The 12,107-nt window shown below is 38.5% G+C and overlaps 2 protein-coding genes across 2 annotated transcripts; both read left to right on the top strand.

The window, feature by feature from the left end:
* Positions 1 to 2,293: 2,293 nt before the first annotated feature.
* On the top strand, positions 2,294 to 7,744 carry LOC111577190 (homeobox protein HMX1-like). The gene is made up of 3 exons (XM_023283328.3): positions 2,294 to 2,882; positions 3,248 to 3,433; positions 5,772 to 7,744. Exons 1-3 carry the CDS (start codon positions 2,669 to 2,671, stop codon positions 6,197 to 6,199), a joined length of 828 nt encoding a protein of 275 aa, XP_023139096.1. The 5' UTR covers positions 2,294 to 2,668; the 3' UTR covers positions 6,200 to 7,744.
* Positions 7,745 to 9,161: 1,417 nt separating this feature from the next.
* Positions 9,162 to 10,878, top strand: LOC111577214 (homeobox protein HMX2-like). The gene is made up of 2 exons (XM_023283360.3): positions 9,162 to 9,569; positions 9,812 to 10,878. The coding sequence occupies exons 1-2, from the start codon at positions 9,356 to 9,358 to the stop codon at positions 10,321 to 10,323; spliced, it is 726 nt and encodes a 241-aa protein (XP_023139128.1). The 5' UTR covers positions 9,162 to 9,355; the 3' UTR covers positions 10,324 to 10,878.
* The last annotated feature ends 1,229 nt before the right edge of the window (positions 10,879 to 12,107 follow it).

Raw genomic sequence — 12,107 nt, 5'->3', positions numbered from 1 at the left:
GTGTTCAGTTTTCATGTTTCTGACCCCGACTAATATAAATTCTGTGGAGCTTCTTTCCGAAAACAAGCAGAGGAGAGGTAGATTCAGTGAAGCTGACCAACATGTCCGCAGCATGGAATGTTCTGAGCATTTGTTCCAGGCTGCTTACACATGAAAGCAAGCTTTTCACAGTCTAAATCCTATTACACCTCCAAACTCAGCGCGTTTACTGCTCTCACTAAACACTTTCCACTTTCAGCATTGATAAACTCATTTAAAGCTGGAACACATGGTCAGTCCTGCATCCAGGCGTTCTCAATAAAACATACATTATTTCTCCATAGCGTTCATGGGCTTGGAATAGATTTTTTCTTTGGCCTGTGGTAAAGCTACTGATCAGTCCTTCAAACCTATAATAAATGAGTCATTCCAGAATTGGAGGACATTTGGGCTTCAAAATTGTTGAAAAATAAACCTTCTCTTTTACAGTTTTCTGCTCCATATTCACCAATAATAGGAAATAAACTATCAAAGGTTTGATTGGCTCAGCTTACACGTCAATGGTACCATTTTAAATCCATGTTTTATGTGTTGTTTGTTAACCCTACTCTAATCACAGTAACAGGGTTGCTAATCCATGCTAATGTTAGCTTTTTCTCAGCAGTAGAAGCTAGATATTTAGCTAGCTGTTACTGCTGACCAAGAGGACAAACTGACTGATGGAAAACAGTAAAGAAAAAAGTCAAAAGAGTTTGTCTTGTCCAGATCATATGAGGTAGAGTGAGACATTCAACGAAGGCTGACAATGTGATGAAAATCTGAAAAACAGAAGAGAGGTTATAGCTTTGCGTACCATGTGATTCACTGTTTTCTTCTTCTACCAGCTAAAAAGTTATGCTGACATTGTTGCTGTGGGACACACGTTCAGTGCATGATAATTATTGTTTAAAAAATTACGCTGATTTTAAAAAAAAAAAAAAGTTCCCACAATTACAATAGACATCAGTGAAAAATTTAATATCAAAAACGGAGATTTAAATTTCGTTTTAACTGTTTTATTTGAGATTCGATTTGGTCACAAGAGAAAATGCATTTTTTAAGTTGTGTTTTGGCTTTATTAGACAGGAAAGTAGACAGAAGACTTGCAGTAAAGGGCCGTGAGGTGGAATCGAACCCAGGCCGCGGAATCGGGGACTATAGTCTGTTTATGCGTCTGAGCTGTTTGGGCGACCAGAGAAACAGCATTTTCGTGGGAACTCCAGATTTGTTTTTTGAAAAATGTTTTCAACCATTCTTTTCTTTTAATTTTAATTTTTATTTTTAGATTTGGTCTCAGAACAAGTACATTTACACGACAACTGCATGTTATCCTATTTTGTACGTGGATTATTTGAAATCTGATGGGTGGGATGTAAAATGTCCTCCAATTCTGAAATGACCCACATTTCTAACTCCAAAAGCGTCAATTTAAAAAAAAAAAAAAAAAATGTTGCAGTGCGTGGTGACTTTGTGCGTAATTTGGAAATACATGACTGATAACAATCAAACGAAGTTAAAATAAAATATATTGTGAAATAAATGATGTATATAATGTCTTTGTTGAAGTGATGCACTAAACCATTTTCATCTATTGTGTCCAGTAAGAAAACTTTTAAAATTGAAAACATATCCACAGAGGAGGGATTTTAATGAACAAAAATGGAGTATTCATTTAATTTTGTGTGTATACATAATCTGCTTGTCAGACACACATTATTAATTAAATACATTTAAATGCGCCGTCGGGTTATATTTAGGCAATGAGAATTCATTTTTAAAAAGGGAGAAAGCTCCTAAAATACAAAATAACCTACAGAATTAAAATAAAGTCTAATAAACAACTTATGTGGAGACTCAGCTATCGTAAACTTACAGGCTGGATATATGAGAATTCATTACGCACAGTTAATATTCATAGAAATAAAGTAGAAGAGGTTGAAAGTCCCACACTTTAATACTTCTTGGTAAGATGTATTTCATTTCTGGCTTCATTTGTCATGTTTTTAGTTTCTTGTCTTATCAGACGAGTAGACAGAAGAAAGAGGAAATACCATGAGCTGCGTTAAAATGTTAATTACCCCTATTTTCCACTGATGGAAAAGCAGACAGGCAGGACTTAAGCAGAAAATTGAGAAGACATATATTTGAAATGTTTTCTTTGGACGCTATAAAGCAAAAAATGCGAGTTTTAGAAGAGAATGAGAGATTTGCAGTGTGCACGGTGGATCTAAAATGTGCATGGTCAGATGTAACCAATAGGCGGTACTGTGCCATTCTTCATGAAGCTTTCTTTCTCCATCTCCAGCCCCGAGGACAACGCCGCATCTCTGCTTTGGTTTGCGCCCTGGTTGACCTAAATACAGCATCTCCGAGGTCCCGCAAGGCAGAAAATCACACAGCCTGCAAGAAAAGGATCCGAAGAAGGACGCGACTTTTCTTTTCTGGAGTGATTCCTCTTTAGCTTTCTGACCCTCAGCTCTAACCTGAGACCAAACCTCTTGTCCGGATCACCACCGCAGCGCTCCGTCCTCTCACGGACTGCGTCGGGATGTCTAAGCAGAGGACAAGAAATGACAGGCTTGACTGATTTGATCATTTTCCGATCTGGCGACTGTTGAAGGAGCTGGAGGGGAAGACAGGGAAAGGCAAGATGCTGGGCGATAAAGTGCCGGGATCGAAATTCGGTCCGAGAGGTCCGTCGTTTTACATCGAGAATCTGTTGGGGACATCAGGCAGAGGTTCTTCAGCTGAGGAGCGGGCAGACTCTCCGGGGTTTAAAGCTGCCGTCCACGGCCCGGGACGACTGAACGACAGTGAAGTGTTGAACTGGAGCAGAACTTTCCCAAACACCAGCAGCTCAGGCAGTGAGTGGATTGATTTGCTTGTTCCAATCAGTCCAAATAAAAAATGCAAAGTGCTAAAGATAATCTGCAAAAAATAAATGATTATATGTATCACATAGGCCAGACGATCCCGGGGCAGAGGCTACATACAACTCGTTAAATTATTCAAGACAATATTCCTTTAATGGTAAAAAAGATTTACCCAAAAAAGTGTTTCAACAGGCCGCGGATGGATAAGACCAGCCAGTTCACTGTGCGTAAAACATCCAACTCGACCATTACCGCCTCCTTGAAGAACTGGCACCCACACAGCAGAGTCGAGTGGAGCTGATTTGTCACCAAAATGTGCGTAATTTAGGCTAAAGCCATTTTTTTTCACGCTACAGGTCTACTATGCAACAGTAGCCGCTCACATGAACGCATCCCGAACAGTGACCGGGATTTCCCGACTTTAACGGGGCAGGCGCAGGAGAGCGACCAACCGGCGGAGAAGGGGGGCGACGGTTTGGATGACAGGGAGGAAGAAGATGCGCGCTCCTCCTGCGTCTCTCGAGAGGACGGCGGGGACACAGGTGACACCAGCTACATCCTAAAAACAGCACTCTTCCTCTGGTAGAACAGATTTTTTTTTTTTTACTTTTCTAGAAAGCAACATTTCTGGAAATTCCTGGTTTGATGCAGTTTTTAATTGACAGGAAGGTATCAGCAGTTGCACGTGGCCTATATTTATTCAGGTTTTTCATTAAGAAATGGGGGTGTACCTTCAGGTATTGTGTTTTCAGTTTGTCCCCTTTAACCCTTTAAGGAACATCTTGAGGAATGTTTGCCTGGACTATGGTGTGAAGCGATTAGATTTTGGTGGTCAAAGGTCCCGCTAAACTCACTAAACACATTCTGTGTCATAACTCAAGAATTCACACACTAAGTTTAGCAAAAAAAAAATTCTCACAAATATTTAATACTATAAAATGATGAACATTTTATATCCAAAAGGTCAAAGGCCAGCGTCACTGTTAATTTATAATGCTTTACACCTTTCTCTAAGCATTTACAAATTAAAATGTGAAGCTCCTTTGCAGCAACATCCATCCATCCATCATCTCCTGCTTAATCCTTATTAGGGTCGTGGGGTGCTGGAGTCTATCCCAGCTGACTTATGGTGAAGGCAGGGGACACCTGTCTATCACAGGACTACATATAGACACAATCACACCCACATTCACACTATACGGACAATTTAGAATCAACAATTAACCTCAGCATGTTTTTGGACTGTGGGAGGAAGCCCAGAGAGAACATGCAAACTCTATGCAGAAAGATCCCAGGCCCAGGGGTGTGAACCGGGGATCTTCTAGCTGCTAGGCGACAGCGCTAACCACCGATCCACTGTGCAGCAACATTCATAAGTGAAACATTGTCTACTGTCATGGCTGCCACTATTTTCCAAAACCAGCTCCGTGGGCCTAAAGCCGTGGTTTTACTCCCTTGTAGATGTGTGTACGGACAGCTGCAGACATAGAATAGAATAGAATAGAATAGAATAGAATAGAATAGAATAGAATAGAATAGTCACTTTTATTGTCAAACAGAACATACACTATAGCTGGTGCACATTTGAGTGAAATTTCATTGCAAAAACTCGCCATCGGACTGGTAAGAAACAAGAAGAAAAATCATTTGAAATAGAGCGTAAAAAATATTTACAATATATACATGTAAGACTATGTGTGTGTGTGTGTGTGTGTGTGTGTGTGTGTGTGTGTGTGTGTGTGTGTGTGTGTGTGTGTGTGTGTGTGTATATACACACACACAACACTGCCAGTCCGAAGTTTGGACACAACTTCTCATTCAGTGCTTTTTATTTATTTGTTTTATTTTATACATTGTAGATTACTACAGAATATTAACACTTTTTTGTTTACAACATAATTCCATATGTATTCTTTTACAGCTTTGATGTCTTCACTATTAATCTACAATGTTTAAAATAATTAAATAAAAACCATTGAATGAGAAGGTGTGTCCAAACCTTTGATAGGTAGTGTATTTACATACACACACACACACACACATATATATGCACATATACACACATCCGCACACACTTATTGCACATTGAAATAGCAGCAGTTATATTTCAGTGAACCATGGGTGCCTTACCCAGAAGAATTAGTGGGAATTTAAGTGTCTGATGGCTTGGGTGATGAAACTGTTGCAGAACCTGGCTGTTCTCACTCTGGTGCTGCAGAACCTCCTCCCTGAAGGGAACAGGGAGAACAACCCATGGTGTGGGTGTGTGTGGAGTCCTGGACAAACAAGCTGTTTTGATGCTACTTAGTAGCTATCTTAGAGGAGGTGCTCCAGAAATGTGCTGCACATGCGCACTACTGTCCTTGTAGTACCGTGGTGAGTGAGTGGACACTAGCCAAACAAGAAATTTCACTTACTTCTGTTTTAGGGTCACTTAGAAATGTCCTTATTTTTGAAAAAAAAAAAAAAGCATTTTTTTTCAATGACGATAACATTAAATGAATCAGAAATACAGTGTAGACATTGTTAATGTGGTAAATGACTATTGTAGCTGGAAATGGCTGGTTTTTAATGGAATATCTCCATAGAGGTACAGAGGAACATTTCCAGCAACCATCACTCCTGTGTTCTAATGCTACATTGTGTTAGCTAATGGAGTTGAAAGGCTAATTGATAAGTAGAAAACCCTTGTACAGTTATGTTAGCACATGAATTACAGTGTGAGTTTTCATGGAAAACGTGAAATTGTCTGGGTGGCCCCAAACTTTTGAACAGTAGTGTATGCAATGACTGAAAATTCCATTTATATGAACGACCCTCCATCAGAGCCATGCAGTTAGTGTATAAATGAGTAAAAACTTTCATTCTTCTTCATCTCAGGCGACATGAAAACGATGAGAAAGAAAAAGACGCGCACCGTGTTCAGCCGGAGTCAGGTGTTCCAGCTGGAGTCCACGTTCGAGCTGAAGCGCTACCTGAGCAGCTCAGAGAGAGCTGGGCTGGCGGCGTCGCTGCAGCTCACTGAGACCCAGGTGAAGATCTGGTTTCAAAATCGCAGAAACAAGTGGAAGCGGCAGATCACGGCAGACATGGAATCCAGCAGCGCAGCCGTCCCCTACACTACTCAGAGGGTCGTCAGGGTTCCCGTGTTGTACCGTGAGAACGTCCCCTCAACTGTGTCGCTGACCAGTCTGCCTCATGGCTCACCGCCGGTAGTTGGATTCTCAAGTTCTATTAATTATCCCTTGACTGGCCGTTTCACCCATACAGTGTCGTTCTTGACACCACAGATGACCGGACTGGTGTGACTTTGAGAGCGGAAGTGAAGACACCCGTTTTATCTATGACTTAAATTGATCAAATAAAGATGTTTGGGATTCTATGAAGTCAGGAAATCTTCCAGTACACTGGGACTAATTCATTCTGTATTTAACCATTTCTTCTGGGTGTTTTCTGGAGGAAACTTCAATAAAAACAGGCAAGTTGAGTTTAAGTTTGATGAATCTACCAGACAATGGCTACTTTAGAGTCCAATTTCTCATTTTTAGATGTCCCATTTTCCAATTCAGTGCTAGATATGATGTCTATGATGAATATTTTTGGACTGTTTAAACTGTTCACAAACCTGTCCTTGGTGCTTCATTAACCCATAGATGCAGAAGTGGGTCAAAAGTGACCCGTTGAGGTCGTTTTCTTGCAATATCTTTGTAATGAAAAGTTTTTATCCTTTCATATTCCAGCTATTCCTCAAAAAATGTGTTTTTGATATCATTCCATTTAAATTTTTAAGGTATCTTTTTTAATTTTAAAGAAATTGTAATATTTGTATGACTACCCCAAGTTCTTTATCACTGATAATATTATACAAGAGGCGATGCAGTGCAGAAACTTGGAGGAAAAGAGTGGAAAAATGTCAACAAAATGGATGTTGACATTCTTCTGTTGCTGTTCTGTATAATATTCTCCTTTTTCAATCATCTAAATGTTCAAAATCTGTGACAAAGCGAAAAATAAACATATTTCAAACATGAAATCATTCTTCTGTGGACAAAAATGGAATAAAAACGATAATACAAATGATTATTCTTAACCAAATCAACAAAAAAAAGGCATAAAAACACATTGATTCTTATACAGGTCATTTTTGACCCACTTATGGAAGAGTTTAGTTTCCAATCACTGGTGCATCTAAGGGTTAAGGACATTTTACAGAAGGTCACATAGTTTCCAAGTATAGCCCTATTTTGTATGTGTGTTTTTCACAGAAAATATATAGATAATTCACATATATGGGATCAAATAAGGGTCAATGTAATTGTCAGATTGTACCACAATGTTCAGAAATTATGTGATTAAATTATGTGCCTGAAAAATCAGGCACAAAGAAAATAAAACATAAACAGGCATGAGTCTGACAAACAAAACCACAGCTAAAAGTTGAACATTCCATTTTTTTTGCTACTGCTGTCAAACTGTAATCACACGTCCCCAGAAGAAATCTCTTTTTTTTACAAAACTTTTCAGAACACAGACAATGATACATTCTCCTGCAGCCACAGCTTCTGATTTTTTCCCCGAACATTATTTCACAAGCTCAGCATTGTTTTTATTTACCCTTATTTGTGTCCATACACGTTCCTGGGAGTAATATGCATGGTACAGTTGAAGTGATCTTTAAATGTAGAACTAGATTATTTATGAAAAGGAATTTCTTGTAGACTTGATATTTTGCTAGATGTGAGCAGGGATAGATTGTTAGTAATACTGTGTAACTGAGTCATTTTTTTATTTATTTTAATACGGACTTTTGTACACATACGTTCACATGTAAATAAAATGTATGCACAAATGGGTTTGGATTGTGGTTTCTTGCTAGTTTGCTATATTTGTTATTTATTTCAGTTAATGTTTTAAACACTTTTGCTAGGGATGAAGTGATACTATTAAGCATAAAGCATGTGCCCCTTGAATTCAGCTTTAAGTTCCATAAGGACTCCACACTGTAAAGAATGTTCATAGATTTTATGATGGAAAAACTGTAAAATCATGACAGTAAAAACCTGAAAACTCTAAAACAGCTTGATATGGTTTATATAACATTGAATAAATAAGCCAATCAGGATTTTTTTTAAAAAATGCCATAATAAGTAAAATATTCAACACTGAAATTTTTGTATTAATTGCTCAAAAAGAATCACATTTTTCACTGTTAGATGTACATATTGTTGTACTGATAACAGAAACATACCATAGCATTTATAACAAGTATAATAGTGAATTTTTGCATTTATTTCATGTAAAAAATACAGTTTGTCCCGGTCAAATTGATGAACTTTTATGTAAACAAAGGACACATGCTTTAATATTTATGACCATTACAACCACAATTTTTTTGCATACATGTCAAAAATGTACATATTAAATGTTAAATACACTAACTACTGTGCTGATAATGGAAAAATGCTATAATATTCACAACAGGTCACACAAACTCTATTATATAGATATTTTCATGTAAATTTTCAAGTAAAACTAAAGATTAGAAATTTCTTTTTATTTTACAGTATAATGTGGAATAAAGCACATTTTAAACCTTAAAATTAACAGTATCAATTCATTTCTTTCCCGTAAATGAAAAAAAAATGCTTTACAGTAATTTTACAGTAGCGTTCTGGCAACAACAGCAGCCAGAATTTTACCATAAAAATATGCAATATTGCACGACCGTTCAAAAGTTTGGGGTCATCCAGACAATTTCATGTTTTCCATGAAAACTCACACTTTTATTCATGTGCTAACATAACTGCACAAGGGTTATCTATCTATCTATCTATCTATCTATCTATCTATGTAGCATTAGAACACAGGAGTGATGGTTGCTGGAAATGTTCCTCTGTACTCCTATGGAGATATTCCATTAAAAATCAGCTGTTTCCAGCTGTTCTAGACTGTATTTCTGATACATTTAATGCTATCGTCATTGAAAAAAACTGCTTTTCTTTCAAAATAAGCACATTTCTAAGTGACCCCAGACTTTTGAACAGTAGTGTAGATAAATCTATGTTTTTTACAGTGCAGTCAAAGAGGCGTCAGGGTGCTGTTTTTAAAAGTCACAATGTCATCAGTCTTGGAAACCACCCAGCTTGTATGTAAAGCTGCCTAATAATGACGAACTCCCATATTCAAGCTGGAGTTCTGAAAATGTGCCTTGTACAGCGTTGCACTGAGGAGAAACGCATCAACTCGGTTGTCAGAAAAAGTGTTTAAAGCTCCAATATGGCAGACAGACGCAAATCTGCATCCCGCCCTCATCTGCCCCACAACCTCACCAATCAAAAGCTGCTAAACCGCAGTCTTCCGGGTCGTTGAGTTAAAGCGCACCGGCTCGCAGTGCGCGCTGGTCAGCCGTGGAGAGATGGTGCTCGGAGCGCCGGTGTTTCGGGAACCTCTGAGGAGCGGATGAGATGCCGGGGAACATGAGCAAAGACGATGCCTCGAGTCGGAGCGCATGTTTGACGTTCACCATAGACAACATCCTTAACCTCAAGCAGCAGGACGGCGGAGCTTTGGGAAGTTTAAAGGAGAAGAGGGCCAGTGAATGTAAAAATGATTTCCAAGCGCCGTATGAGGAGGTGTGGGACGTCCGGAGGAGGCTGGACGGAGGGTCACAGTCTGCAGGTAACTCAAAGGACTCCTGTTTACAGGGGTTAGGATGATGTAAAAACGAGAAGAACGTGTTAAGAAGATCCAGAGAGATTAAAAGCAAGTGTTTATTAGAAGAATTGTAGGAAAATGTAGCGCGAACTGGAGGTCGCTGTCACACACAAATGCACTTTATTCGCAACTGTTTGCAGAAAAACAAGAGTGTATCTTTTGCCTTTACTGTTGCATCAATGCATATTTTGTGGCTCCATTCACAGTGAAGCCCAGAGCCCATGGAGACACACCGACGGTGCCCGCTGGCTCCTGTCCCGACGCGCCGAGTGCGCACAACGCCGAGGACGCGCCCCAGCAGCAGCAGCAGCAGCAGAGCGCCGCGGTCAAGAAGAAGACCCGCACCATCTTCTCCAAGAGACAGATATTTCAGCTGGAGGCGACTTTTGACATGAAGAGGTACCTGAGCAGCTCGGAGAGGGCTTGCCTCGCCAGCTCCCTGCAGCTCACGGAGACCCAGGTGAAGATCTGGTTCCAGAACCGCCGCAACAAGCTGAAGCGGCAGCTATCCACGGACACGGAGGGGCCGCTGGCCGCCGAGCACTTCTCAGAGGCTGGAAAAAACGTGCAATTATCGACTTTTTACAAAGACTGCAGCTTGCTGGGCGGATGTTTGTTGCCCATGCCCTTCCCCGTCCTGTACCCGAATGCAAACGCTGCGCCTTATATCTACTTCTCTAATAGCGCCAAATACTTTGGCCTGTTTGATGGAGACTGACAGAGGACAGTCCGACAGACAGGGCAACACAAAATATGACGGACACGGATTTTTCAACATTTTTTTTTTTTTTTTTTTTTTAGTTTTGAAAAAATGTTTCCAACTTGTAAACATATCAACTAATCCAAGGCATGCATGTGTTCCTTTCTGTGCCTCCCCAAATGATTTTACATTATTATTATTATTATTATTATTATTATTATTATTATTATTATTATTATTAGATATTTATTATTTCATTTTTACTGCTTAGAGAACTTCTAACATGTTTTTTTTTCATAAAAATGTGCATGAATTTTAAATTCTCTGAGCAGTTTGCGCAGTACTGTCATCTGAATGAATGTACGCTAATGCTGCAATAATTTGTCTTTTTTTGTGTCCGTTTTCTGTTTTTTCCCCGTGGAGCAACATGTCATTTGTATTTATATGGCCTTATTATTGTTGTCAAAAACTTTGACCGTTCGTTTTCACTCGACCTTTCATAAGACTGTTAAACTGTGAGTGCAGTTACATAATGACGATGATGAAATTTGCAATAAAATGTGTAATATTTGCCATCTTTTTAAAGGTGTATTGATTTATATTTTAATATATCGAGTATAAAAGTGCGAAAAAACGAGGTCCCAGATGATTTTTTCATTCTTATTGTGTGTTTATTCGGGTTAGTGATAAATAAACTGAATATTGATCTGCTGGTTTTGCACTTTATCAGCTGCAAAGAGCACAAATATGGTGTTACTGAAAGTGGAAAAATCCAGGTTTCATTATTTCTAGCCTTGTAATGCAAAAAACTACAACGAACTTGGTTAAACAGACAGTTGAATCATTTTATCACACCAACAATACACTTTATTGAGTCATATATATGACTGAAATTGAGTCCCAACAAGTTGACATCTTTATTTTATGCATACAGTTTAAATAAATTTGCCAGGTATTTTTATATCTTAGCATGATGTCCTGGTTGAGCCTGCTTTGTCATTCTGAATAATTCACAGAAAACGTTGAGTGATCTTCAGCAATTATCAGGTCTTCACTGATGTTCAGTTAGATGTCTCCACAGAAACTTTACAGTATCAGGTCAATATCCTTTTTGAAGCCTATGCAGCTCATTTACAGATTTTTAGCATCAAACATTCATTCAGATTTATTTCTCTTGGAAGTTAATTTAGTTCTATGAGTAGACGCTCATTGGGGGCCTGTAGCCACGTTCCACTACTTCATAGGTAACTTTGAAACAGTTTGTTTGTTAGACTATATAGCCTGCATATGAATACATTCAGTAAATGTTCTAAATGCTGTGCGTAGCAGATAGCATGAGGTGAAATTCATGTGGCATTACTTTGAACCAAGACCAGAAATGGTCATGTCTTTGTTGGATTATGATTTTAAGCATTAGTAGCATTTCTGCTAACAAATTAAAAAGAAGAAAAAAAATAACCTTGAGATTAGCACAGATATTTTTGTACACATTTAGTCTTTTTTTTTTGCTCAGTTGTTTTTCTTCCTTTCACACACACACACACACACACACACACACACACACACACACACACACACACACACACACACACACACACACACACACACACACACACACACACACACACGTATATACATACATATATGTGTATATATACATACATATATACATATATATATATATGTATATATATATATATATATATATATATATATATATATACACACATACATACATGCACATTCAAATACACTCATACTAAAGAAAACAGAACTAGAAACCTTTAACTAAATCATAGTTA

The sequence above is a fragment of the Amphiprion ocellaris genome, chromosome 23, assembly GCF_022539595.1.
Source record: "Amphiprion ocellaris isolate individual 3 ecotype Okinawa chromosome 23, ASM2253959v1, whole genome shotgun sequence".
Classification (NCBI taxonomy): Eukaryota; Metazoa; Chordata; class Actinopteri; family Pomacentridae; genus Amphiprion; species Amphiprion ocellaris.
The sequence above is the reverse complement of the archived record's forward strand: the minus strand, read 5'-3'. Positions and strand labels throughout refer to the sequence as shown.